This window comes from Carcharhinus amblyrhynchos, chromosome 12 (genome assembly GCF_965287045.1).
Source record: "Carcharhinus amblyrhynchos chromosome 12, sCarAmb.v2.hapA, whole genome shotgun sequence".
Taxonomy (NCBI): Eukaryota; Metazoa; Chordata; class Chondrichthyes; order Carcharhiniformes; family Carcharhinidae; genus Carcharhinus; species Carcharhinus amblyrhynchos.
In genome coordinates, this window is record NC_137335.1 from 24,869,385 (window position 1) to 24,895,345 (window position 25,961).

The following is a 25,961-nucleotide window of genomic DNA, read 5'->3' on the forward strand; positions in this document are numbered from 1 at the left end:
TTGTCTCTCAGAGGCACATTGGCACTGTGGTTAGTACTACTGCCTCACAGTGCCCAAGACCAAGGTTTGATTTCAGTCTGGGGGCATGACTAACTGTTTGGAGTTTGCACATTCTCCCTGGGTCTGCATGGGTTTTATCTGCGTGCTCTGGTTTCCTCCCACAGTCCAAATGTCTGTGGATCAGGTATAATGGTTGAGCAACATCATCCCCTAACTGTCCAAAGTTGAGTAGATTGGGGGGGGGGACTGGTGGAGTACATCCAGAGATAGAGCTTGGGTAAGATGCTCTAGCTGAGAGAGATTTTGCGCAGACCCAATGGGCCAAATTGTCTCCTTCTGCACTGTAGTGATTCTATGTATCTTTCTATAATTTGCTGCACATTTGATCCCTTATCTGTTTCCAATTATTTGATGGCCTATTGTAAATACCCAACAGCATAATCAACCTATTATTTGTAACCAAATGGTTTGTCTTTGTCCCCTCAATTACATCATCCCACACCAAAGCTATAAAGCTCTCCAAAAGCTTCTGACACTTTGCTCACTCTCTTCTGTTCCTTCACCATTGTTCAAGAATACACTGTAGTCAGGAATATGAAATTCTCTATTATCATCACTGTTTGAGATTCTTGCCTCAAATGCTCTTTTCCTCATTTGGCTGACACATTGAAGATAATGATGAATTTTGTCATTAGTGTCTGCCTTCATCAAGAGGAATCTCTCAAGGTACAGATTCTCCAGGATCTTGTTGTTGATCATTATCCATGGAATAAGGTGTTGTGCTGTGGGAGCTGGTTGTAAGAGCACATTGTTTTAGTGAAAGGCCCATTTCCTCACATGCTTTTCAGAAGGAGTCAACATGACATGGAAGTGAGTGCACACAGGTGTCATCTGAACACTGTAGCCCAATGACTGAGGTTGGAGTGAATTTGGTTTTGGATTGAAGATGACAGAGGTTGAACATTTTCCTATCGGTTCTGCACATTATCACCATGCCTGTGGGAAACTTTCCGGAGGTGAGGTGTAGTATCACAGTGAGGGAAACAGAAAAGAGGATTAGTGCAATGACAATCTTTCTTACCCCATTCTTCACTGAGATAGTGTTTGTCATGGTTCCATTGGCGAGGATCATGGCTTGCATGTCATTGAGGACCTGAGACTAAGTTCCTGTTTCAATGGGCAGTGGTGATCCCCTTGCTCCTAGATGCTTCAGAGAATTGAATGACCTGCAGAAAGCACCTCATAGAAGTGGTGCCTTTGCAAATCCGATGGCAAAAAGGCAGTCCAACAGCAGCAGTCCCAAGCCAACTGACTCAGCATTGGCAAGTAAGCTTGCCTTTGGAATGGCCTACTTGGAATGAAAGCAAGAATACTGCCATGCTGGAGATCTGAAAAGCAGAAAGTGTTTCTGCTTTTCATGCTGAAAAAAATTCAGCATGTCTGGCAGCATCCAAGGAGAGAGAAACAGAGTAAAGGTTTTTGGCCCAATATGACTCTTCAAACTGAAGACAATGAGTCACATTGGATTCAAAACGTTAACTCTGTTTCTCTCTCCAGAGATGCTGCCAGTCCTGTTGAGCTTTTCCAGCATTTTGTTCTACTTAAACTTGGTCATGCCAGGAGATTCCCAGGAAGACAGCAAAAGCACTTCAAGGATTTTCTCAAAGTACTCCTGAAGAGATCAAACATTCCCTCTGACTCATGGCCCTGGCTTGTAACTGACAAAATGGAGAAGTTTCATTTGGGAAGGTACCTGTGATGATCATATGTAGTTGTTATAAATGTATATATTATATATAAACATATGCTATATCATTTCAGCATATCATTTGTTACTTTGACAGTGCTAATGGAGCTTTGTTTACATAAGAGATTCCTTGGGAAGTTGATTGACAGAGTCATGTGATAATGTGGTTAATGTGTAGCCTGGGTTTGTAGCAGAGAGAAATAAACTCCAGCAGTTACTGTTAGAGGTCTGCTAAGGTCACAGGCATGTGCAGACTGTTTGCTGAGAACTCAAGTCGTTCCCCACAAAATCTCTCTGAAAGCTTCAAGACTGTTAACGGTTTATAACAAGTATGCTTAGGTGTGCTAACTGTATTTAAAAGTGTTGTTAATCTATGAATGGGGCTTATTTGGAACTAGAACAGTCAGTAGCTAGAAAGTAAAATTGTTTCCTTTCATTTTAAAATACTGTTCAACTGTCAATGGTTAAGCTGCTTCATTTGTTAGACTTATCGTTAGACTATGTGTTATTAAATAAAGTTCATTTCAATATAAAAGATCCCTACTTTGTCGATGGAATTAAACCCGAAACAAAGTGCCCTTTCCTCACATTTTTTCCAAAAAGGAAAATTTGTCGGGGTCTAGTCTAGCTTCCTCATGTAACTTGGGGTTCTGGTCCAGTATCCTAACAAACCACAGAAAGACTTCATTGGAAGCATATACAAGCAAAGTTGAGCTTTTAGATCATTTATACTTGCATATACACATCCAAAACATCATCTCCTATCCTGCACTTTCCCCAATCTGATTCCCATTTCTGAGCAATTCTTTAGTATTAGTTGTCTCTCAGACCACAGTACACCTGGTTTCTTTTATCTAATTTTTTCATCCTGGTGTTCAAACCCCTCTTAAATTCATTTAAGATCACCCCACTCATTGATCTCCCCACATGTGGAGCAGCTTGCTTTGGCCCCAAAATTCGTTCCAAGTTGTTTAGGAACCTGGTACCTTTTGCATCTTATTGGAAATAAAGCACAAGGATAAGCACAATAAAAGGTCTTTCTATGCCCTTGGAGAGTTTAACCACGAAACATAATTGGGCACAAAGTGAAATCATTGCATATTCATCAATATACCTTAGAGAGAAAGCAAGTGAATACAAGACATTATAAACTCCCATAAAATTAAAACATTTACTGGAAACATTGACATTCCTAGCCCTTACCTATACAAGACTTAAATTCATAACAAGGATGTAAGTAAAACTGTGGGAAGTAATATTCAGGACTCAGTGTAAGGAAGTATTTCTTCACACAAAGTGATTAAGGGCTGGAGTAACCTCCAGGTATGGCCGTGCGGGTACAAATTCTACAATCGCAAAGATGATGTGAGATAAAGGAGATTGCAGGTTTCTCTAAGGATGAGTAAAATTATTGACATTAAACAACATGCATCACACCATTTATGTACATGCAGTCAAACAAGCCTATACTGCCTTGTACATCCCCTTATCTCATCCTAATATATGAGCTATTCTTTAGTGGTAATTGTCCTTCCCAGTCCTCTGGTTCTCCTATCTAGCGTTTCATTCTAACTTCCCACAACCCTTGTTAAGTGAATTTAAGAGCAGCCCACAGCACTCACTAATTCATCACCCTTCTTGTGCCTTGAACAATTTATATAATGCTATTACAGACGGCCACATATGATGATGATATCAGGACATAAAAGATGTTGATTTTGAGCCATCAAAAAGGATGAGAGAGAAGAGGTAAGGAAGTTTGGGAATAGAATTCCAAGTCAAAAGTATGACTGCAACTTAGAGGTACAGAAATAGGCCATTTAGCCCATTAAGTCAGCTCCCACATTCAATGAGATCCTGACTCATCTGATACGATACTAAACTCCTCAACTCCACTCTCCCTCCTTATCTCCAAAACATTTGATTCCCTTACTGACTAAAAATCTGTCTATCGTAACCTTGAATACAGTTAACAACTCAAACCCTACAGTCCTCAGCAGTGAAAAATTCCACAGATTCACTTCCTTCAGAAGAAATGCCTTCTCATCTCAGTCTGAAATGGGCAGCCCTGAGATTATGCCCTTTGGCCACCAACTCTGACAGCTCTCGCCCACAGTTAAGATTCGAGATGTTTCCGTTGCCTACGGTTAACCTTCCAATACAATCAACATCTGATCTCCAACCAAAATTAAAACGTACCTCAGTCACAATACTGGAGGACAAGCCATTTTCAAACACCCATCCATCCTGGCATGCTGTACGTGGTAAATCCCAGGAACCATTCTGGACAAACAGCAGTGGGTTTTCACAGCTAACTGAAGAGGAATTCCAGTCTATATCGTATCTCTCACACTGACTGTGTGAGGAGCTACCAGATCGTCCTAGAGGCAGTGTATAATTCTTCTCCTGTTCCAGAGACCAGTTGCACTTATTCCTCAGCTCAGTCACCCCAGGACTCCTGCACCAATGGTCAGGAGTGACCGCTAAAAAAACAAATCCAACATACAGATAGGAAAAAGCTGCCGAGGACAGACACACAAGACCCAAAATTAATTTCTGATACAGCCCAAATTTTCCAACTTCCTCTAAAACATCATCAAAGGTCGGCATTGCAACGTCTGTTCAACTGCTAAATTGAAGGTGCAAGTTGGTACTGATAGATTGTCCTGCTTGTTTATCTGCAGTGCCTGAGTATATCCCAGCAATTCAGTGTGGAAAATAGGTCTGCCAATCATCTGTGCAAATTAAGAAGTTAGTAAATGAGTGAACAAATGAAATGTGATACTGAATTCTTCAGTGTGATTACAAACTAACACAAGTAACCATTTATCAAAACTTCAACTTGAATACACAACTCAGAAACCACTATGCTTTTCTGATTTGTTCGCTTTGAGTTTTTCCACATATCCTCAGTTAATCTGATTCAGAGCAACTTGAATAGCTATTATAACTAGCTTCAGGATGTATTATAATTAGTGAAAAATACACAACTCCTTTTCACATCAGAAAGCTACTTTCCTCTCTTAAGGAGGATCCAAGTAAAATGCGTCTTATTCTATTTGGTTCTCCATATCCACTGAAGTGTACAGTCAGAGTCTCTTCCATAGCTGCAATGAATGGTAGAAAAGATCCCAGTTCTCTGGGTAATCTGAACCTGTAGAAACAGTTGAAGAAAGTGGTCTACTTTTAATCATAGAACCAAGCAATGCAAATAGATGCCATTCATGCATTACACTTATGTCAGCTTTTTACACAATAGATGCTTTCGTGAACACAACAGCAACATGAGAGAAAATGTAGTAGCATGTATAGAAAGTGACTGGTAGACAGAAAACAAAGGGCTAATGATGTGATTGTGGCCAATATGAACTATTACCCTTCTCTACCACAACATGCTGCTCCAATACCTGTCCTCCATTTGGGTGCATTTGCTTGGTGCAATTCTTATTTATCCAGCTACAACCAGAGGTTCATCTGCAGAGATGTTTCTTCATACCCCTGCAGTTATTGCTGAAATCTCCGCAAGGATCTATCCTTGACCCTATCCAATTTCTCCTCTACACAGTGTGACATGAGCCCAAGATGCCAGTTGAGGCTGGAACTTGGCTATCAGTTTCTGCTCAGCGTTTTTGTGTTGGTGTGTGCCTTGAAGGTCACCTTGGAGAATGCTTGCCTGAAGATCGGAGGCTGAATACTCTTGACTGCTGAAGTGTTCCTCGACAGCAAGAAAACACGTGCTCAGTGATTGTCAAGCGATGTCCGTTCATCTATTGTCGTCAACGTACCATGCTTTGGGACATTCTTTCCTGCAGCTGAAATCTCCCCAAGGATCTACCCTTGATCCTATCCCATTTCTCGTCTACATGCTGCCCCTTGGCAATAGTTGAAAGGATACCAAATAAACCTGTTGGATTTGACCCTGGTGTTGAGAGACTTCTACTGTGTTTTAAGGAGCTTGAGTTTTAATTTCACTCTACAATATGCCTGCACTTTAATAAGGTCTTACCACTTTAAGGTAGGAAAAATTATGTGGTTGCCTAGAGGCCAAATCATTGAATGCATTTAAGAAAGAAATGAAAGACAAAAGGGAATGTGGAGAAAGAACTGGAGTGCGACGTTGAGATAGAGCCTCAGTCATGATCACATTGAATGGCAGAGTAGGCTTGATGGGTCAAATGGCCTATTTTTCCTATTTTCTATGTTCCTATGTCTTTCTCATGAGGGTTTCCAATCTTCACTCTCTAAAGAGCACCTTAGAATCTTCTCCCAAACAACACTTCCTCTCAACTGTACTCGCCAAGGATCTGTCTCCAAGGTTTCAATCTCCCCTTCTGGTGTTCCTTTTCCCTAGAGCATCACATGTATTCAAGCAAATACAGATAGCAAAAGCAGTTTTCCAGTTCATCTGGAAGGTGGCATCCCAGAAACAAGCAGCCTTTCGCAGAATCCGCTGGATGGGAGGACTTCAAAGGGCAGGTCTCAAACTAAAGAACCAGGGAAAGGGACAGAAGGAAGTCCCAAGAAGACCTGTTAGCCCATATAATCCCTAAAGTGCAGAAGGAGGCCAATCAGCCAGCCCAGACACTCTCACCCACCCTGTAACCCCACACATTTACCATGGCTAATCCAACTTGGACACAAAGGGGCAACTTAGCATGGCCAATCCAACTAACTTGCACATCTTTGGACTGTCAAAGGGAAAGAATACAAATCTGGGAAATGGTCCTGTTAAGTGAAGTTAATAGCGATGAGCACAGATTTCAACTTAAACAACAGGGCTGTAGAGTATGGACCTAGAATAACATGAGGTTCTGAAAGGCCAGAAGATCCAAGAAGATTGCCAAATATTGATGACTCCCAACTACAGCCTTGTAAAGCAGTGGTATTTTGTTGGCAATGGCTGGGTATCTGAGAGGTCATGTGAAACGCGAAGCTTGAATACATGTGGTGCTCGTGGGAAAAGGAACATCAGAAGGAAAGATTGAAACCTTGGCAATGGATCCGTGATGAATACATTTGAAAGAAAGTGTTGTTTGGAAGAAGATTCTAAGGTGTATTCTTTAGAGAGTGAAGATTAGAAACACCCATCAGAAAGACATAGGAACATAGAAAATAGGAAGAATAGACCATTTGACCCATCAAGCCTACTCTGCCATTCAACCCATCAAGCCTACTCTGCCATTCAATGTGATCATGACTGATGCTCTATGTCATATTCCAATTCCGTCTCCACATCTCCTTTTGCCTTGTATATCCATAAATCCATTCATTTCTTTATTAAATACATTCAGTGATTTGACCTCTACATGATCGAGAATTCCACAGGTTCACCACCCTTTAATTGAAGAAATTTCTCCTCAACCCAGTCCAAAACCCCATATTGTGAGAATGTGGCTCCTTATTCTAGACCACTCCCCAGCCAGGGAAAACATCTTTCCTGCATTTAGTCTGTTCAGTCCTCTCAGAATGTTATATATTTCAGTCACATTTCCTCTCATTCTTCTGAACTCCAGTGAATCCAGACCTTGTGGACACAATCTCCCCTCATACATCAATCCTACCATTCCAGGAAGTAGTCTGTTGAATGTGAGCTGCCCCACCAGAGTCCCAGTGAAACCAGTTGTTTTACAATGAGACAATCACCTGAGAAAGTTGTTGAGAAAACTATAGAATAAGTTGTTTGGGCAGCATTTGTCACTTGGTTTCAGAGTGTGGAGCATCTGACAACAGTTCACTTATTGGTTTATATGGACTGTGAACTTTAAATATAGATTTTGTACCTTGTATTATCCTTACAAATCTGTACATAGAGTACATGGAGTAATATAGTTATTTTCTGGCTTAATAAATTTCATTGGCCGACTCCTGTAGCCACATTTCCAAATGAAAAAAGTTAAGATCTATCAGATTGGGTTCTTCCTTGGGATCCAACTTTTCCAGTAGTATCAGCTGGAATTATAATACTCACCAATCTACCTGTTGCTGATCATCTGTCTATTGTAGCATTTGAAGGCGTAATGCTGTACAGTCCTTGTGGCAATAAGGCCCAGTATTGAACCAAGAATACTATCCATCCTGTTGTGCGATACTACCTTTGTGCTTGATGAGAATTGATTCAGGATAAATCTAGCACTCAGAACAAGGCATCCACCAAGTTCATCAAAAACAGTAACTCAGCAAAAGGAATAACTATGAAAATCAGGAGCACTAATAAAACAGGTCTTCACTACAAGTCACCCTGTCGCAGACTAAAAAGTCCACCGACCCAAGACTGCAGATGCTCTGAACCCTCAACTGCCACCAGTAAAACAATCACATTGGAGGAAAGGCTCATAAGAACACTATGTATTCAAAATTATTCTTGTGTGATACTTCTCCGCTTAAATTTCAATTCCCCATCAGGACAGAACTACAGCAAAAGTAATGTCTTAACCATATGAAAGTGTCAGTAATACCACTGGTGAATTTTGTAATAGTTGCTTAACCAAAAATAGGCAAAGTCCACGTGCAAACTGAACCATGGCCTATTAAGCTACTCCCAAGGATGAAGTGATGCTGGTGGTACTGTCTTTTGGTTTATCTGACATGCCAAACAGGATTTCACCTTGTCCTCCAGTCCAGCTCCATATTATGCCACCATATACACACACACACACACACACACACACACACACACACACACACACACACACACACACACACACACACACACACACACACACACACACACAATCTGGCTGGACATTTCACACTAGGAGCACCTGGGTGACCCTCACGAACGCCACCCGACTTGCAAACTACAGGGAGGGTGGGGCGGGGGGGGAGGAGATGCCCAGCTGGGCACAACCACCACCCTTAATCCACACCGTATAAACCATTCTGCATACTTAACCCATTCCTACACTTCACACCAGGTTTAACTCATTATCTATGACAGTTGGCCACTTTTGCATCGGAAATCTTTTAACCTGCAACAGAACAGGATCTGTCTGTCCACTGAATCCACTTTGCACGACTGCAGAATATGCAAATCTCTCGATTAACAAAATTGTCTTGCGACAACACAGTAGTTTGGATGGTAAACCTGGTAAAGGCGATGACTCAATGCATCCGTATTTGCATTGTCTTCCCCTGCTCTGTACATGACATTGTACTAATACATCGACAATCTAAGTGGCCAGCACTGTAATCTTGCTAAGACCATGGGAGGAATACATTACAACTCACTGAAAAGACTCATCAGTGGCTTGTGGTCAGTACACAGTGAACGAATGATCATAGGAGGTATTGATGGAATTTTTTCACTGCAAAAACAACAGCTAGATCTTCTCTATCCATCTGTGAATATCCCTTTTCAGCCTTTGTCAACATCCTAGATGCAAAACTGATGGATTTTTCAGACCCATCCTCCATTAAATGGGAAAGTACTGCCCTACACTGTAGGGAGAGGCATTACAAGACAGGATAGGTTCCCTGTCCGGATCAAAATGGACTAGCAGATTACCCATTTGCAGCAGCACTTTCACATCTTTGAAAATTTTCTGTGCAGACTCTCACTTCCATTGGTTTCTTTATATAGAAGTAGGTACAGTGGAGATAACACTGCAGACTTTTCATAACAGTTTACCTAGTCCAATAATGACCAGAGCTTGGCTATATTCTGGGGCTTTGGAGCTTCCTTACTGGCTCAAATGTTCTCCTCCATGGGAGATCAGCCTTGTGCAGTGATTCTGTATTCTAGACATGCCACGCTTTGTGCCTGGAAAATGCACTTGCTAAGCTTTAGTCACAGACCCACCTCTCAAAACCTTTTTGGAATTGACCCAGGTTGCTGAGATGCTCCTCCTCAGTCTTCCCCATAATTAAAATATTATCCAAGTAGATGTCAACATGAGGAATACATTGCAGCTGGTTGTCCTTTGAAAGATTGCTTCACTGGAAGAAACTCCAAACAATTGTACTTGAACAACCCTTTATGCATGTAAGTGGTCACATTGCTTTGCATCTTCCTCTAGCAAGAGTTGTTGATATGTCTGCCTCATGTTCAGTTTTGAAAATGTCTTGCTTCCCACAAGAGTTGAAAACAAATCTTCCAGCCAAGATAACGGACAGGCATCTAACTTGGAAACCTGTTTAATGGTGAACATGTAGTCACTACATGTGCACCATAATATTTTTAGGGCAGAAATGATTGGAGCTGCCCAATGAAAGACTCCAAGATTTTGCCGCCATTTCAACAAATCCTCTATTTTCCTACTCATTGTATGGGACATTGTCCTCTGCTTGAGAAAGCAAGGAGTGGATACCTATGTACAACTTCACAATAGTACCATGCAATATACACAGTTTATCCTTGAACACATCCAGATACATCTGAACATCCTTGGTCACCCACATGTGCTTGATTTCACCCCAGTTCAATGGGATTTTGCTGAGCCAGTCATGCCTGAGCAAACTTGACCACAAAGAGGTACGTCCTTGCTTTGTGGCTATTATACACAATACTGACTTCCGAAGCCCCGAGCAAACGCATGGAGTCTCCAGTGTATGTCTGAAGATTAATCACCACCGCAATAAGGGCTAGTGCTTGGTTACATTGACTTGTAGCTCTCCATACTAATTCCGGACACAAAGGTTCCTGTGTCCCACTCCATCTTGATTTGCTCTCCATTGACCATCACCGTAGTAAAAATATGCTCTGCTCGTGACTCATTCACATTAAACGTACTGCAAACTTGTTCCCTAATCTGCTCTGAGCTATCTGGATAATGATTAGCTGATTGTGCATTCTTTGAATTTGATTTTCTTGCCCAGTCTTTACCTTGTCCCCTGCACTTCTTCACTAAATGTGCCTTTGTTTTGCACCGGGGACAAACTGTGTCCAGAAACTTGCAATGGTTCACATAGTGAAGCCCACCACACCTAAAACACTCCATTGTTTTCACCTTTTTGCTTGCAACTTCTTTCTTGGTTTAAAGCAATGCCCCTGCCTGGGCTCTACATTTGCCTGGTGAATATCTCTAGTATTACTGGCAGCCATTTCCAAGCCTTGTAAAATTTCTAGAGTCATCTTAAAAGTCAGTGTGGCTTCACCCAACAACTGATGCTGAATGATGCTGTAGTAAATGCCGCACACCAGTCTGTATCTGAGCATATCTTCTAGAACGGCTCCAAAATCAGCGTCTTGAAAGCTGATGTAATTCTGCCACGATGTTAGCTACCAATTAACTACTTTCCAAAAATGGTTAAGAAATTTGAATATTTGAACAATCACAACCTAATCTGCCAATGAGATTTCCCTTGGTTTCTGTGGCATGGCCAGATTCATCAGCTTAAGCCTTCGCCCCACAAACATTATAAAGAATCAAGCACTGCTTCATCTCATCCATTCCTTTTGCTAAAAAATGCTGCACCCTCTCCACTTGAAATTCCTTTGAATAAATTCATGATGAAAACTAGCTACCCCTTGGATGGACCTCATGTTGTCATGCTGAATATTGAAAAACTTTGTTTGCTTTTCTTGCCATTTACTCCTCAATTGCTATAAACACAGTGATTTGAGACCATAAATAAGGCAGTTGAATGCATTGTTTAAAAGAGATTCTTTATATAAAAAAATAAAGTTTAATAATAATAACTCATTATAACTATGAAAACAGGAGCACTGCTAAAACAGGTCTTGCTTACATGTCACCATCTTGCAGAGTGAAAGGCTTCTAAATCCCACTCATGCTTAAAACCCTCAACAAAAGTCAGGGCGTGTTTGTTCAATACTAAGTAGCGTGCAATTTAAGGCAAAGTGATCTCATGACTAACAAATCAGACCAAACCCTTGTAGTCCTGTCACACCAGTTGTGAATTAGTGGTGGAGAATTAAATTCCTCACCAGAGGAAGAGGTTTCACAAACACCAGCATTCTTAATGGTACAGGAGCCTATCAGGATAAAAGGCAAGGCTGAAGCATTTGCAAACATCTTCAGCCAGAAGTATTGAGCTGCTCCAGTACAGTTTATCACTGGCATCGACCAAACGTGTCCTGTTCACAAAAGAAGCAGGACAATCCAAACCAGTTAAGTACTGTCTACCGTAAATCATCAGCAAAGTAATGCAAGGTGATGGTGAACCAAACATCACTTACCCAGCAATAACCTGCTCACTGATGATCAGTTTGTTTCTGCCAGGGAAACTCCACTCTAGACCTTATTGCAGCTTTAGTCTAAACATGGAGAAAAATGTTGAACTCAAGAGATATGGAAAAAGTGACTGCCCGACATCAATCAACATTTTACTATATCGGCATTAAGGAAGCCTAGGAAAATTGACGTTAGTGGGAATTTGTATGAAAACACCCCATTTTTGGAATTATAATAGCATAAAGGAAGATGGTTGTGATTTGAGGTCAATCATCTCAGTCTCAGGTCACTGATTAAAGACACCCTCAAGGTGGTGTCCTAGGACCAACCATCTTCAGCTGCTTCATCAATAACCTTCCTTCCATTACAAAATCATTGACAACTGTGTGGCATTTAGTACTTGCAACTCCTCAGATACTGAGACAGTCTTTGTTATCTAGATCTTGCTGTATTCAAGCAATCAGGCTTGAGTGGCAAATGGCAAGTAACATTCATGCCATACACTTACCAGACAATGACCATCTCCAACAGGACAGAGACTAATCGTTACCTCTTGATATTTAATGATAACACCACCACTAAATACACCATTATGAACATCCTGGGAGTCACCATTAACCAAAAATGTAACTAGACCAGTTACATGAGTACTAATGCTAAAGGAGGTCAGCGGTTCTGTGCCAAGTATCTCACCTCTGAACTGGTCGGTCATAGACAAGGCACAAGTCAGGAGTATGATAGAGTACTCTCCACTTGCCTGGATGAGTGCAACTTCAACAGCTCAAGAAGCTCAAATCTACCCAGCCTGCTTGATCAACACTCTCCACTTACACACCATGTCAGTCATTTATGCAATAACTCACTAAGGCTCCTTCCATTGAAACTTCCAAACATACAAGGACTGCAAATACATGGGAACAACCTCATGCAAGTTCCCCAAACTACACAACATCCAGACAGAAATATTTGACCATTCCTTCATTGTTACTGGGTCAAAATGCTGGAACTCCCTCCCAAACACCACCGTATGTTCCTTACACCACATGGATTACAGCAGTTTGAGAAGGCAATTCACCAAAACCTTGAGGGAAATTAGGGATGGACAATAAATGCTGGCCTTGCCAGTGCTGCTCACACGCAATGAACAAACTGCTGGAACTTGGCAGAAAATGCTTAAGGGAAGAGAAGGGAACTGGAACCAGAGGAAGTCAAAAAGGATTCCACCATAACCAGGAGGCCGCTGAAAAGAATGAAGGTGAGTGGCCAAGGCAGTAGCACCAGGAAAGTTTCAATGACTTTCAGCAAATTATCTCAGATTTGAACACAAGCTGTTTCATGAACACTATAGTGGCAAGTGGTATTTTTCACCAATAGAATGCTGCTGAGGCCAATAATACATTCTTGCCCATCATGTTATTTAGCAACATCATATATATCTTAGTGTGTGTGTGTGTGTGTGTGTGTGTGTGTGTCAGCTCTACTCCAGCACTTGACCAATTGAATCAGTCTGCATGTTCCTTCACTTGTACAGGCTGATTCAATCAAGTCATGCCTAACATTGTTAGACAGCACTTACTGAACAATCTTGTGTGCTGATAGCTACACTAATCAATTTAAGATAATCAGTCAAGATTGTAAGGTGGCTCATTTACACCTGCTGGAAGCGACATGTATTTTTTTGTAGGGACCCATTCTTTGCAAGCAAAAAGAAATTATTCTAGCCTCGCTCCATTTGTGAAATACACAGTTGCTTTCTGCATGCGAACACCGTTGCTTTCTGCATGCGAACACCTTCAAAATCAACTTAGCAAACAATCTGCACCCTTTGCTCCTGCAGTATAAATTGTTATCGCTTGAAACCTGGCATTCTTGCTTTTGTCCTGATGAGTGCAAGATTAAAAAGCTTCAGAAACATCACTCTCTCTTCGGTAATGAACAACAATATTCTTTCCAAAACAGGATGATACATAGCTTGCACAGCCTGTTGCAGGTGGTGACGTTTGCAAAGGTTTCCCATCACCACAGCAAGTCTACTGGGCAGAGAGAAAAGACCATCTGTAACAACACCACCTGTAAGTTCCACTCCAAGCTGCTCACCATCCTGACTTAAATGTATTGTCATTTCTTCACTATCACTGGATCAATATTGGAACTCACTCCCCAACAGCACTGTGGGTGTACCTACACCTCATGGACTGCAGTGATTCAAAAAGGCATCTCACCACCACCTTTGAGGGAACCTGGGGAAGGACAATAAACGCCGGTCTAGCCAGTGACACCCACATCCTATAAATGAATAGAACTACAGCCTAGGCTAAATTGTCAAGAGCAAGCATCACAGGCAACCTAGCTTCAATACCCAGAGGGAGTAGGGGTAGAATCAGCAAGTGGTGAATTTTGAAAGGATTTTGGCAAAACAGTGTTACATGGCTGGGAAGGAAAATGATACCCATTTCAGAGATTGATAACTCAAATAAATGACGTGCTAGATCAATGACTAGCTACATTACAGGTCTTCATGTAAAAACCATCCTCGGTAGAAGTTGCAATGATTCTCTGATTTAAAAAGCAGCAGAATGGCATAGATCTAGAAATGCAATGACTATTACTGTATCTGATAAACACCAATATACAAAGAGGACCTACAATTAAGGATATAGTGTCTTGGAAAGTCAACATAGTTATCTAATTAAAGGGCAGCACAGTGATTAGCACTGCTGCATCCCAGTTCCAGAGACCTGGGTTCGATTTTGGATTCAGGTGACTGTCTGCATGGAGTTTGTACATTCTCCCTGTGTCTGCGTGTGTTTCCTCCGAGTGCTCTGGTTTCCTCCCAAGCTCATGAAATTACAAGGAATCCACGTGCATTACAACATTCAATCTAAAATTTAAAGCAATACATTTCATATTTCACATCACAAATCTCTACATTTCAACTATCAGGGACTTTCACTGGTTCAATAATTCTCAAATCATCAGGATCAGTTCAGAAGGAAGATTAATCTGATAGAAATAGCCTCCAGTTTTCTTCAGCTTTGACCCAGTGCCTGTGATATAAATCTTATTGATCAGGAAAAGAGGGGATTGCCTTTGGCAAATTGTCAATGATCAGAATGAGATACAACTACAGCTGAAGCTAACCATCTTTATTACCATAGATGCCTTTTGCCCAAGGGTAAGGGTCTGTTGATTGATCTGTATTTATTAAACTACAATTCCATGATACTGCTAATTTGTGTTGTGCCGTTTTTAGATGTTTAAACAAATTGCATTGTTGCGTAATTTCTGTTGCTGTACGTTAGCCTCTTGACCAGGTCATTACTGTAAGTGAAAATTAGTTCTCCATTGACTTACCTGGCTAAAGGTTAAATAAACAATTAAATACTAGGTGGTTTCATTTGATAATCAAATTGTTCTGCCATTGTCCAAAACTTTTGTAAACAAGCAAATTACAACTAAATAGGGGTTTCAGACATTGGATGAAGTATGGTTAAGGCCCCTCAATGAAGATTGAAGATAGTGGTCCTTTCTGCCAGTTTAGACTTTGTAGGGATCCTGAGACATCAAAAACCTAGGTACCAACTTGGGTAATTGAATTTCAATTGAAGCAAAGGAGAGAATCTAAGAAATAACTGATGTAATCTATAGCAATAATTTGAGATAGCTCTGGCACTTAGTCAAAAAAATTCTACTTGTGAGCCAGAAAATGTTCATAATGTTTAACTTTAGTGCAGCATAATGCAGAATCAAAGGTTATAAAAGCTTATGAGAACAATGCAAACATGCTGAAGGCGGCAACATTTAGAATACCAAATTTTCAATCTTGGGAATTTCATATTACAATTCTCTTATTTCCACTAAGTTTTAAAACACATGCTTTGACCTGTTAACTAGGAACTTTGGTGCTAGAACTGTTACGCTGAAAAACAGTAGCTTTGTCCATGCTGTACTAAGCCTGTTGGCAACAGCATCTTTTGATAACTTTTTTCTGCCAACTACTTGAGATTTTAACATTTCAAGCCCTTCCTCCTGTGCCTATGTGTGCTCCTCCCCCCACCCAAAATAGGAGTCAAAAAGATGTGGACAATGTGCACTAAAATACCAACAAGCTAAACATGTTCCTCCGTCTCAAACTGAAAGAATTTCATTTGTGCTACAAAAGATGAATGGGTACCATTCTCCTCACTAATGACTGCGTTCAAAGGTTTTAAATGAACATCTAGACTTGTATCATCTTCCCCATTTTCAAGTTATGAATTTATGGATGATCCTCATGGGTGAATCTGGAACCATGGGACAGTTTAAAATAAGTGGTCTCCAATTTAAATCAGAGATGAGGATAAATTTCTTCACTCAGAGGGTTGCTAATCTTCGGAATTCTCTTCTCCAGAAAATAATGGTGGCTGGGTAATTGAGTATATTCAAGTCTGAGTTTGACAGATCAAGTATTATGGGGGAAGAGGCAGGAAAGTGGAGTAAGGCCACAACCAAATTAACCATGATCTTATCAAATGGTGGATCAAGCTTGACTGGCCAAATAGCCTACTCCTTCTCCTATTTCATATGGCATGTAGGCAACTTGAAGCCAAATAAAGTGCAGTATTAAAGGCAGGATATGGCTAATGACAAACAGCAGTACGAATTTACAGTATGGGTTAGCACAAGATTTAGCTCAAAACAATTATATTTAGCCTGAACTTAAATGACTAAAGATTCCACTGGTAATATTTTAAAAAGTGGCATTGTGAATAGATACATATGGATGTTAAATTACACAACAGAGCACTTTCTCTAAATTAGAGATTGTTCAATGCAGTTTTTACACTATCATTTGAAATGTTAGAGGCTATTAAGAAATGTGCTTTACTTTTAAACCTTCATCATTCTTTTCTTAGAACATCTTGCTGATGTACATAAAACTGGTCAACCAAAAGGAAATCGTGATCGAGTCTTCAGGAATTTGCCATATAATCTTGAGGACTGTATCAATCCCTGACTACCCCACTCACCCGACCCCAAACTCCATCTCTCAACCCCTGAAAAGGAATCAGGAACATGAGGCCAGACAAATTCACAATGAACACAAAAAGACCTACAAAAAACAAATCAAAAAGGAGATTCAGACAAATGGCAAAAATAATTTCATTTTACCCCCTTGAATAAATTGATATATCACTGTGCTTATAAGTCTAGCCTCCAATGAATAACTTGAGTAAAATGTGATCCTCAGCACACCAATCTAAACAGTAATGCTTAGAGAAGGCTGCCTCATGAAGAACATTCAAAAATATTTCAGACACAGACTAAAAGTCCAACTAGAAATAGCTTTTATTTTACCTCAATTCCAAATCATCCTTATAACAAAGCGATACATCCAAATGTTCACTTCAACATGTTGAGATGAAATCACAAAAGTTATACCAAAAGAAAAATAATTGTCCAAAATTATGCAAAATTTTGTCCTCTTTTTGAAGTACTGAAGGACTCAAAATTGATGCACTCAAACATAGACTTGAGCTCAAAAAGATAATGGAGCTAGAATGAAATCAAAGTGCAGAAAAACTAACTGGCAAACTTGAAATGTATGCTACTTCTACACTGATATTAATTATGCTGGAATATAATACCAGCACATTATACATTAGTATGGGCAGGTCAGAATTCCTTTTCTTAAAAGATTGCAATTCAGGAACCAAAGGATGACTAACAAAGATTTTTTTGCTGCTCGGTCCTGTCTCATCACCATCCAAATTAGCCTGCATAAGAGTCTAGTTCTCTCACGAGAGGAGGAGATATCAACCCTCCCACTTCATACAGGAGACCACCTTCACATGCACTTTTACACCACAGTGCAGGCTATGTTAATGTCTCAGCAGAATAGAACTTCCCAGCTTTTGCTTTAAGCGTGAAAGCAGCAGATATTTGATGAGCTATCGAGATGGAAAGTAAGATCAAAATGTAATGCACATAGAAAGGCAAAATAAACATAAGAGAGTTGGGAAAAATCCAGAAGTAACCGTAGGGAACAGGAATGAAGTCAAAAATTAGAATCAAGCAGAAGATTGGAAAGAGCAAAACAGCTTGAAGTTAACTAAAAGTGTAAACACCTGTACAAAATCAATTCTGTACAATTACCCAGGTGGAATCTCTTGTGTATACTATAAAATCTAAGAAAAGTAGGACCTACAGGGAAAGTCCCACAAAGTAGTCACCCTCATCTTCCCTGTATGGACACAGATGACCCCGTCCCCCCATACCCCTGGGTTTTATATGCGGTCTGTATTTTTCACATGGTGTTCTTATCCAAACAATGGCACGCAAATGGTACATGGACATCAAACTTAATCCTTCAGTCACAATACTGAAGGATCCCAAGATAATTAGTCAGAGCTCCATATCTTTCCATATAAATGTTCACAGTAAGATTGAGTTTAAGCAAAAAGGTTGACAAAAAGAAATAGGCCCATGGCCGATTAACCGGGACCCGCTCTCCCTAACCATTGACTCCCTTGGAGAGTAAAACTCTGTACATCAGCTTTGACTATATTCAATGAGCCGCTGTTAGAATCCAGCTGGAATCCACCAACCCTGAGGGCAAAAGGTTAAGGACCTAACAAAAAATTGCTCCTGAATGCAAGGTCTCTAAAATTGAAACTGTGCCTCCTAGTTCTAGATCCCTCCCTCAAGGGAAAGGGTCCTCTCGGCATCTACCTTGCCGAGCACCTCCAGAATCTTGTGTGTTTCAATATGATCACCTTGTGTTCTAAATTCCTGCACTGTAACAATTCTGAGTATAGGCCCAACCTGCGCAATCTTGCGAGACAATCCTTTCAGCCCAAGAATCTATTGAACCTTCTCTAAATTGCTTCCAATGCATGTAGATCCTGCCTTAAACTTGAAGAAAACTGTACAAAGTACCATAGGTGTGGTCAAACTAAATATCTTGCAGAGCAAGAGTTTCAGACTTTCATACTCCATCTCCTTTCCAACAAAAGTCAACATTAAATTTGCCTTAATTGCTTGCTGTACCCAACTTTGAAATTCACGTACAAGCACATTTAGAATCTTCTATGTCATAGCATTCTGTATCTCTACCCGTTCATAGAATCCCTATAGTGCAGAGGCCATTTGGCCCATTGAGTCTGCACCAAATCTGACCCAGGCCCTCCCTCTATCCCTGCAACCCTAAACATTTACCATTGCTAATCCACCCAATCTACACAGTTTGGGACATGAGGGGCAGTTTAACATGGCCAATCCATCTAACCTGCACATCTTTGGACTGTGGGAGGAAACCCACACAGACACTGGGAGAACATGCAACTCCACAGAGTTATCAAAGGCTGAAATTGAACCCAGGTCCCTGGAGCTGAGAGGCAGCAGTGCTAACCATTTTACCACCCTGCTGCCCTAAAATGAACAACCTTACATTTCCCCATTTTAGCCCATCTGCCAAATTTTATCCACTCACTTAACCTTTTTCCCTGCATCCATATCACGTTTCCCTACGAACCTTTGTGTCATCAGCAAACTTGACAGAGAGACTGTTCCCTCATCCAAGTCATTAATATAGATTCTAAATAGTGGAGGCCTTAAGCACTGATCTGTGGTATTCCACTAGTCACCCTTGTCAACCTGAAAATGACACATTTATCCCAACTCTGTTTACTGTTAGTTTCTAACCCTCAATGCATTCACCTTCTCCCCAACATTGAACTCTAACCCTATGTAATCTTTGAGATGACATTATCAAATGCCTTTCAAAATTCAAATGCACATCTACCAGTTCCACTTTTCCCACCCTTTTACGTCCTCAAAGAACACCAATAAATTTATCAAACATGATCTTCCTTTTATACTATCTGCTTGACAGTATTTTGATCTCTAAATGTCCTAACTGCTTAATTGAATTCAGCATTTCTCCCAATTACAGGCAAGGCTAACTAACTAGTCTATAGTTTCTTGTTTTGTCTCCTTTCTTTTTAAATACATCTGATACATTTGCCGTTTTTTAATCCAACGGAACCTTTCAGAATCGAGAGAGTTTTGGAATATTAAAATTAATGCATCAGCACCCTCTGCAGCTACTTCAAGACCCTGCGATGCAGGTTATCATGACTAGGGGCCATGATAGCCTTTAGTCCCATTGGTTTACCTAATGGGTTTTTCTCTGGTGATAGTGATTGTTTTATGTTCCGGCATCCTTTTTGCCCCCTGATTTTCCTATTCCTGGAAAGCTTTTTGTATCATCTACCTTGAAGAGGCATGCCATATATATTTGTTTAGAGTCCTTGCCATTTCACCTCATTTCCCATTATTGGTTTGTCCTCTAAGGTTCCAATATTAACTTTAGTTTCTTACTTCTTTTAAGATTTGTAGAAACTCTTTATATTTCTAGATGGTTTATGCTCATCTTTTTATAAAGTTTTCCCCAATCTTGATGGCTGCCATTAATTTCCACAGCATTATATGTTTTTTCTCCAATTTGATACCATCCTTACCTAACTGGGATGGTGCATCCTTCTCAGTCTTTCTTCCTTAAATGACTATATTTTTGTTGAGTTGTGAAATATCTTAAATGTTTGCCATTGCTCATCTACCATCTTACCTTTTAAGCTATTTCCCTAGCACACCATAGCCAACTGTGTCTTCTTACCTTTACAATTGTCTTCAAGTTAAAGGTTCAGACCCAGATTTTTCATTCTCAAACTGTGAAATTCTAACATCATGATCACTTTTGTGTACAGGTTCCTTCACTGAGATCATTAATTGATCCTGCCTTATTACCAAGTGAGAAAGAACACATTCCCTGATCTACTCCAGAACATATTGTTCTAAGAAACTGCCCAAATACACAATCTTATGAATTCATCTAAGGTTATTTTTGCCAATTTGATTCACCCAATCCATTAGTTTAAAATCACACACGATTTTTGTGCACCTTTGTCATAAGTCTGCAAGGTCAAAAGGAACAGATCTTCATTGCAGATGCTTTTTAAAAAGGTGGCAAGAACGGCGTACAAAGCCTTGAGAAATAGAACACATTTAATATATTCATTATATTAGACTACAAAATACTGTTAAGTTCTTTAAAAGGTGGATGATTTCCTACAATTAAAACTCACCACTCGTGAATATGTACTGAAGATTGTTACCTTGACTAAATTCATCTTGCAGGATTCCTAGAAAATGCAATTGCAATATTGATTGCAGATCACTCAATAATGTGCACCACTAAGACAAAGGTTTAGATATGATTAATGTAGCAATGGTACTTGTAGGAGGTTGAATAAAGGATGAGTATGTTTATGTAAATGAATATCAATACCATTTACCCCAGTGAATTGTGCCTCAAAAAAGTTCATTAATTTACATTCATTTATCAAGAAATACATTTTAATTACACTGAGCCTAGAATTGTGTTTTCTACTACATCCGAAAAACAATAGGAGCATGGTTTGCACCATGCTTGAAACAAGCCAACATGAAAACAGCTCAGTTACATGGATGTGACTAACTCCATTTGTTTCTTATTGGATTTTAAGTATTCAACGTATTATTTGTAATTGATTTGTAAACATCTGCTCACTGGAAGGCTAATCACCTGGTTTTTCATCTTTGGTTTGTTTTTTATAAAGTCCTTTGACTTCTGGCACCAATGATAAATGTATATTTAACTTCAAACTGGTCAAGATTCAGCATTCTTGTTTTACCCCATATTCTCCCAGCATTGAAAAATTTGCTTAGCTGATTACCATGATTCTGTAACTCTGATCAATCTTTCCTATCCTTACAATTCATGGTTGTCCTAATGATGTAATCAAAGATGGAGATGTAGAAAGTGGAGACACAGAAGGGAACCAGATAACTTGAGTTTGAGTTTATTTATTAGTGTCACAAGTAGTCTTACATTATCACTGCAATGAAGTCACTGTGAAAATCCCCTAGTTGCCACATTTCAGCACCTGTTCGGATCCACTGAGGGAGAAGAATTTAGCATGGCCAATCCACCTAACCCACACATCTTCACACTGTGGGAGGAAACTGGAACTCCTGGAGGAAGCCCATGCAGGCACAGGGAGAACATGCAAACTCCACAGTGACCCAAGTCAGGAATCAAACCCGGGTCCCTGGCACTGTGAGGCAGCACTGCTAACCACTGAGCAACCAACAAACAAAGCATGAAAAAAGGGAAGCTATAAACCGAAACAAAGTCCAGATTATTGGAGAGACACATGAAAGGAAAGAGAAATGGACAGCCAGTCATTGCTAGCTGAAAAATAACATTTAATGAAGGACCATACGGGATTCAAAATTGGATCCTGAAAGCTGAGTGACAAGATCCCATCAACAGGAAGTTCCATAATTTATGCTGCATTAAAACAGAACTTAACAGTAAATAAAGCAACATAGATAAATAATCTACATTTGACATAAATACCATTGACTGGGAATGAGGTTCAGTTGACAATGTGCAATCACTTGGGATGGAATGTGTGTTAAAAGCTGTTTGAGCAGAATGTACATGGATGCATTCCACTCTTTTTGCTGCACTTCCAAAAGTCTGGATCACATCACGAACAAATGCATAACATGCCACCATTTGAACATTGCATCTAAACTGCTTATAAAACATGACAGGTTATTACCAAAAGCAGCAATAAATTAATTCAGGGTATGCAAAATTGCATGTACCTATTACTACTTTATTAAGAAAGCAAACGCATACATATGGGTTTTTAAATACTGCAATTTGATTTTAGTTCAACTTGCACATGAAAGCTTTCTTCAGCCTTGAAAAGATGGAGCATTTCGTGTGAATGCACTGGAAATGACTAGACAAAATGTTACATGGAGCAGAACTAGAATGGGAATATTTTCATCTTTTATTGAAATGGGTGTTGTGCTTCATATTACAACAAAATTATCAAACCTTTTGTAGAAACAAAAATCACATACCTTTTGATTTGAAAATAATTAAAAAATCTTTGAACCCAAACCAGAAATAGATACAAAAAGAACACTTGCCCAACACATTGTTGCATTTTGGTACCAACCAAGTATGGACAATAATATTGTAGAATATACTTCAGAGGGACATGCAAAAGGACTAGAGCTGACACATCTTTAACATATCCTGCCAACTTTTATACCTGCATGTAGCACAGTTTTCACAATATTATATAGTCTTTTGTCAAATGATTCCTTTCAGCATTTCAGAAACATTTTTTCCAAAAAATAATTATATCCAAATCCTCTGCAATTCCCTATATCACTGTACCTTTCCCTGTTTGGGAGGGATGAACAAAGTACCAGCATTGACTAACCCTTGCCACTTCCAATAAATATTAATGCAAAAAGAGCAGTGCTTCATGGAAGCTAAATCGAAGATACTGAGCTGCAAAGTAACAGATATTATTTAACTCCGTTCCCCTTCCTTTTTGCTGTCAAAAAGTGTCAGGTCAAAGTAAAAGAAAGCATCACAGAGCTCTTTGCAATACATAGGTTCAATAATTATTGCCCGAAAGAAATGGCCGTGTGCACAAGCTTTATTATTTAATATATAAATACCCTCTAGGCAGTTGCTAGGAAATCAGCAAAGATTTGTCTCTTTACACATCATTGTAAACAATCAGGAGTGTTTATGTAGTTCCCTTCTTGCGCTTAATTTGCAAAAATCAGCAGGGTTATTCAAACATTCAGCAGAGTAAATGACAGGCAGGCTCCTCCCATCCAGGTCTGCTGGGCTGGGTGTCCCATCGGGTTGTCAATAGATAGGCACAATGGTTAAACCTTTAGCAAGTCCTCATCACTGTCATCATGAAACGTTACATTTGAGGAGTCATTTGCCGGCTTATTTCGCTTCATTTGTGGTTTTGATTTTCCCTTCCTCTCCTTCCTTTCATTATGTAAGCCAAGCAAATCTTCATCACTTTCATCATGAAAGTGCTTCTCTGGATACCACTGCACTGGTTTGTCCACATTCCTGGGCTCTCCTGTTCTGGTCGAATTGACTTTCACTTGTGGCACGGTCAAAACCTCATCTTCACTGTCCTGATCATCCAATGGGAATGAACTGAAAACATCAGGGTTTACAGCTTTAGTGACAACATGGTTCAAACCATTCTGCTGGCACTCTCTTGCTGGTTTCAGTCCATTCTCAGACGTTGTGATTTCTTCCATCAACCATTCAGTCTCATTTTCATCACCTTCTTCTTCCCCGTTAATCTGAGAGAGAAAAATAAAATTAATTCTCCGTATTTAAGGTATTGAGCATTTTGTAGCAATGTTCCAGCCTTGCCTTGCAGTGTGCGCTATAATTCCAATACAACAACTCATCTCATTTTGGTTTATATTGATTACCTACCACCACCCCCCCCCATATGAATACTGCTGCCAATCTGGTTTGCATGATGGACATTTGCATTGTTTGAACAGCTCATCTCTTGCTCCTGAACCTCTTCTAATTTCTGAAGTGAGGCTTGAATTTGTGACATGTTTAGGTTGTGTATTATCACATCCAAGGCTGATGCAAAAGATGATCAAATCAAAATGTAACAATGATTTTCTGGCCAGTCATATATGGCACAGAACTGCCGTATTGCTGGAAAAAAGACATGTCTAATGGTTTCATCTTGCAACACCAGAACTCCCCAAGAATACCAAATGTATGCAGGTAACAATTTATACTGTAGAAGAGTATGCTGATTGATTGGCAAGTAGACTGATTCTCTTGCCAGCCAGCTAGCGCACACTTCTCTTCAGTATCAAAGTCCACTTGCCAACCAGTCAGCACACATCACTAAATTGTTTCCAAAACATTTAGTATTTGAGAGTTGTCCTGATGACTGCAAGATGAAAAACTTTGATAGCATGCATCTTTTTTCAGCAATATAAAGGAGTTATGGTTGGAAAGTGAAGTGAAGTGAGATTAGCATTAAAGGATTGGGCCTGTATCTACCATATTAGACCAGCAGAACTAGAAAATTAACTCAATTTAGTACTCGAGAATAATGGCAGCTGAGATTATAGAAATGGTGACAAGGAGCTGGATCCAGGTCAGCAGGGGGAGGTCAGGAGCCAGGATGTTGAGTTCTAACTCAACTTTTCAGCAAATGTCATCAATTCTCAGATTATTCGAGGAATTAGGAGCAGTAGAAGGCAATTCAGCTCTTAGAGCCTGGTCCGCCATTCAATCAGGTCAGGCTGATTTCTCACTGGTCTCAAATCCACCTGCCAATCCGTTCCCCATATCCCTTTAACCCATTTTTTAAAAATTAGAAAGATATCTATCTCCTTGTTGAAACCATTTACCGATTCAGACTCCACTCTGCTATGGGATAGCAAATTCCACAAATTCACCACAAACATTACAATCAAGAACTTCGGTCCTCCAACTCTATTTGCAAGACAGCCACATTCTATCCTTCCCTGTATCATTTGTTTCAATGTGAACTACAGTAATACTCGAGTGTTAATTTTTTTGTTCAATTAGCCTAGTGTTGTAAATTCAGGCCCAGGCCCACTTTGTGCTAAATTCCCTTCGCTTACATCCAGGCATAAACTGTTACCTTTTCATTGTTAATTGTGCATCAGATTTAGTTGCGAGAACACACTCATCTCAAATCAGCCACCACACCAGAGAAATGTGAGCATGTAATCTAGCACTTTAGTGCAGTATTCAAGGAATGCTGCAATATCAAAAGTGCTACTAGTCTTTACATTATCTTCTATTTGTTTAGATGAGCAGTAAAGGTGAAAGGTTTCAGAACAGCAAATGCCCTAATCATCGGAACCAAAAAATCCAAGTTAGTCGATATATTAAATTGGCTGTCACTAACCAGAACAGTAATAAATGATCTTAATCTATTAGCCATGAAATCATTTAGAATATCTAGGATACAGGAGTCAATTTTGTCACTTAGTCTAGTAAAGATAAAGCAGCTTCTCACTTTCACATCAAATTATTGTAGCTTTTTACCTCCCTACCAGTTACTCTTTGCCCTTCCAGTGACTAGTAGTGTGCCTCATGGATGCGTTGGGGCAGTAACTGCTTATATAGATGATATTGAGTTGGGGAC

At 39.9% G+C, this 25,961-nt stretch overlaps 2 protein-coding genes across 3 annotated transcripts in view; both read right to left on the minus strand.

The window, feature by feature from the left end:
- LOC145350859 (solute carrier family 22 member 2-like) overlaps window positions 1–4,417 on the minus strand; it is a 37,452-nt gene extending 33,035 nt beyond the window's left edge. For both annotated transcript variants that reach the window (XM_080200241.1, XM_080200239.1), the window contains exon 1: window positions 3,947–4,417. In XM_080200241.1, the coding sequence (XP_080056367.1) occupies window positions 3,947–4,357 (411 nt within the window). In that variant the 5' untranslated portion in view covers window positions 4,358–4,417. The remainder of the gene's footprint in view (window positions 1–3,946) is intronic.
- Window positions 4,418–22,743: 18,326 nt separating this feature from the next.
- Window positions 22,744–25,961, minus strand: part of igf2r (insulin-like growth factor 2 receptor) — a 169,983-nt gene continuing 166,765 nt past the window's right edge. Inside the window, exon 47 of the mRNA XM_080200242.1 lies at window positions 22,744–24,108. Coding sequence (XP_080056368.1) covers window positions 23,668–24,108 — 441 coding nt within the window. The 3' untranslated portion in view covers window positions 22,744–23,667. The remainder of the gene's footprint in view (window positions 24,109–25,961) is intronic.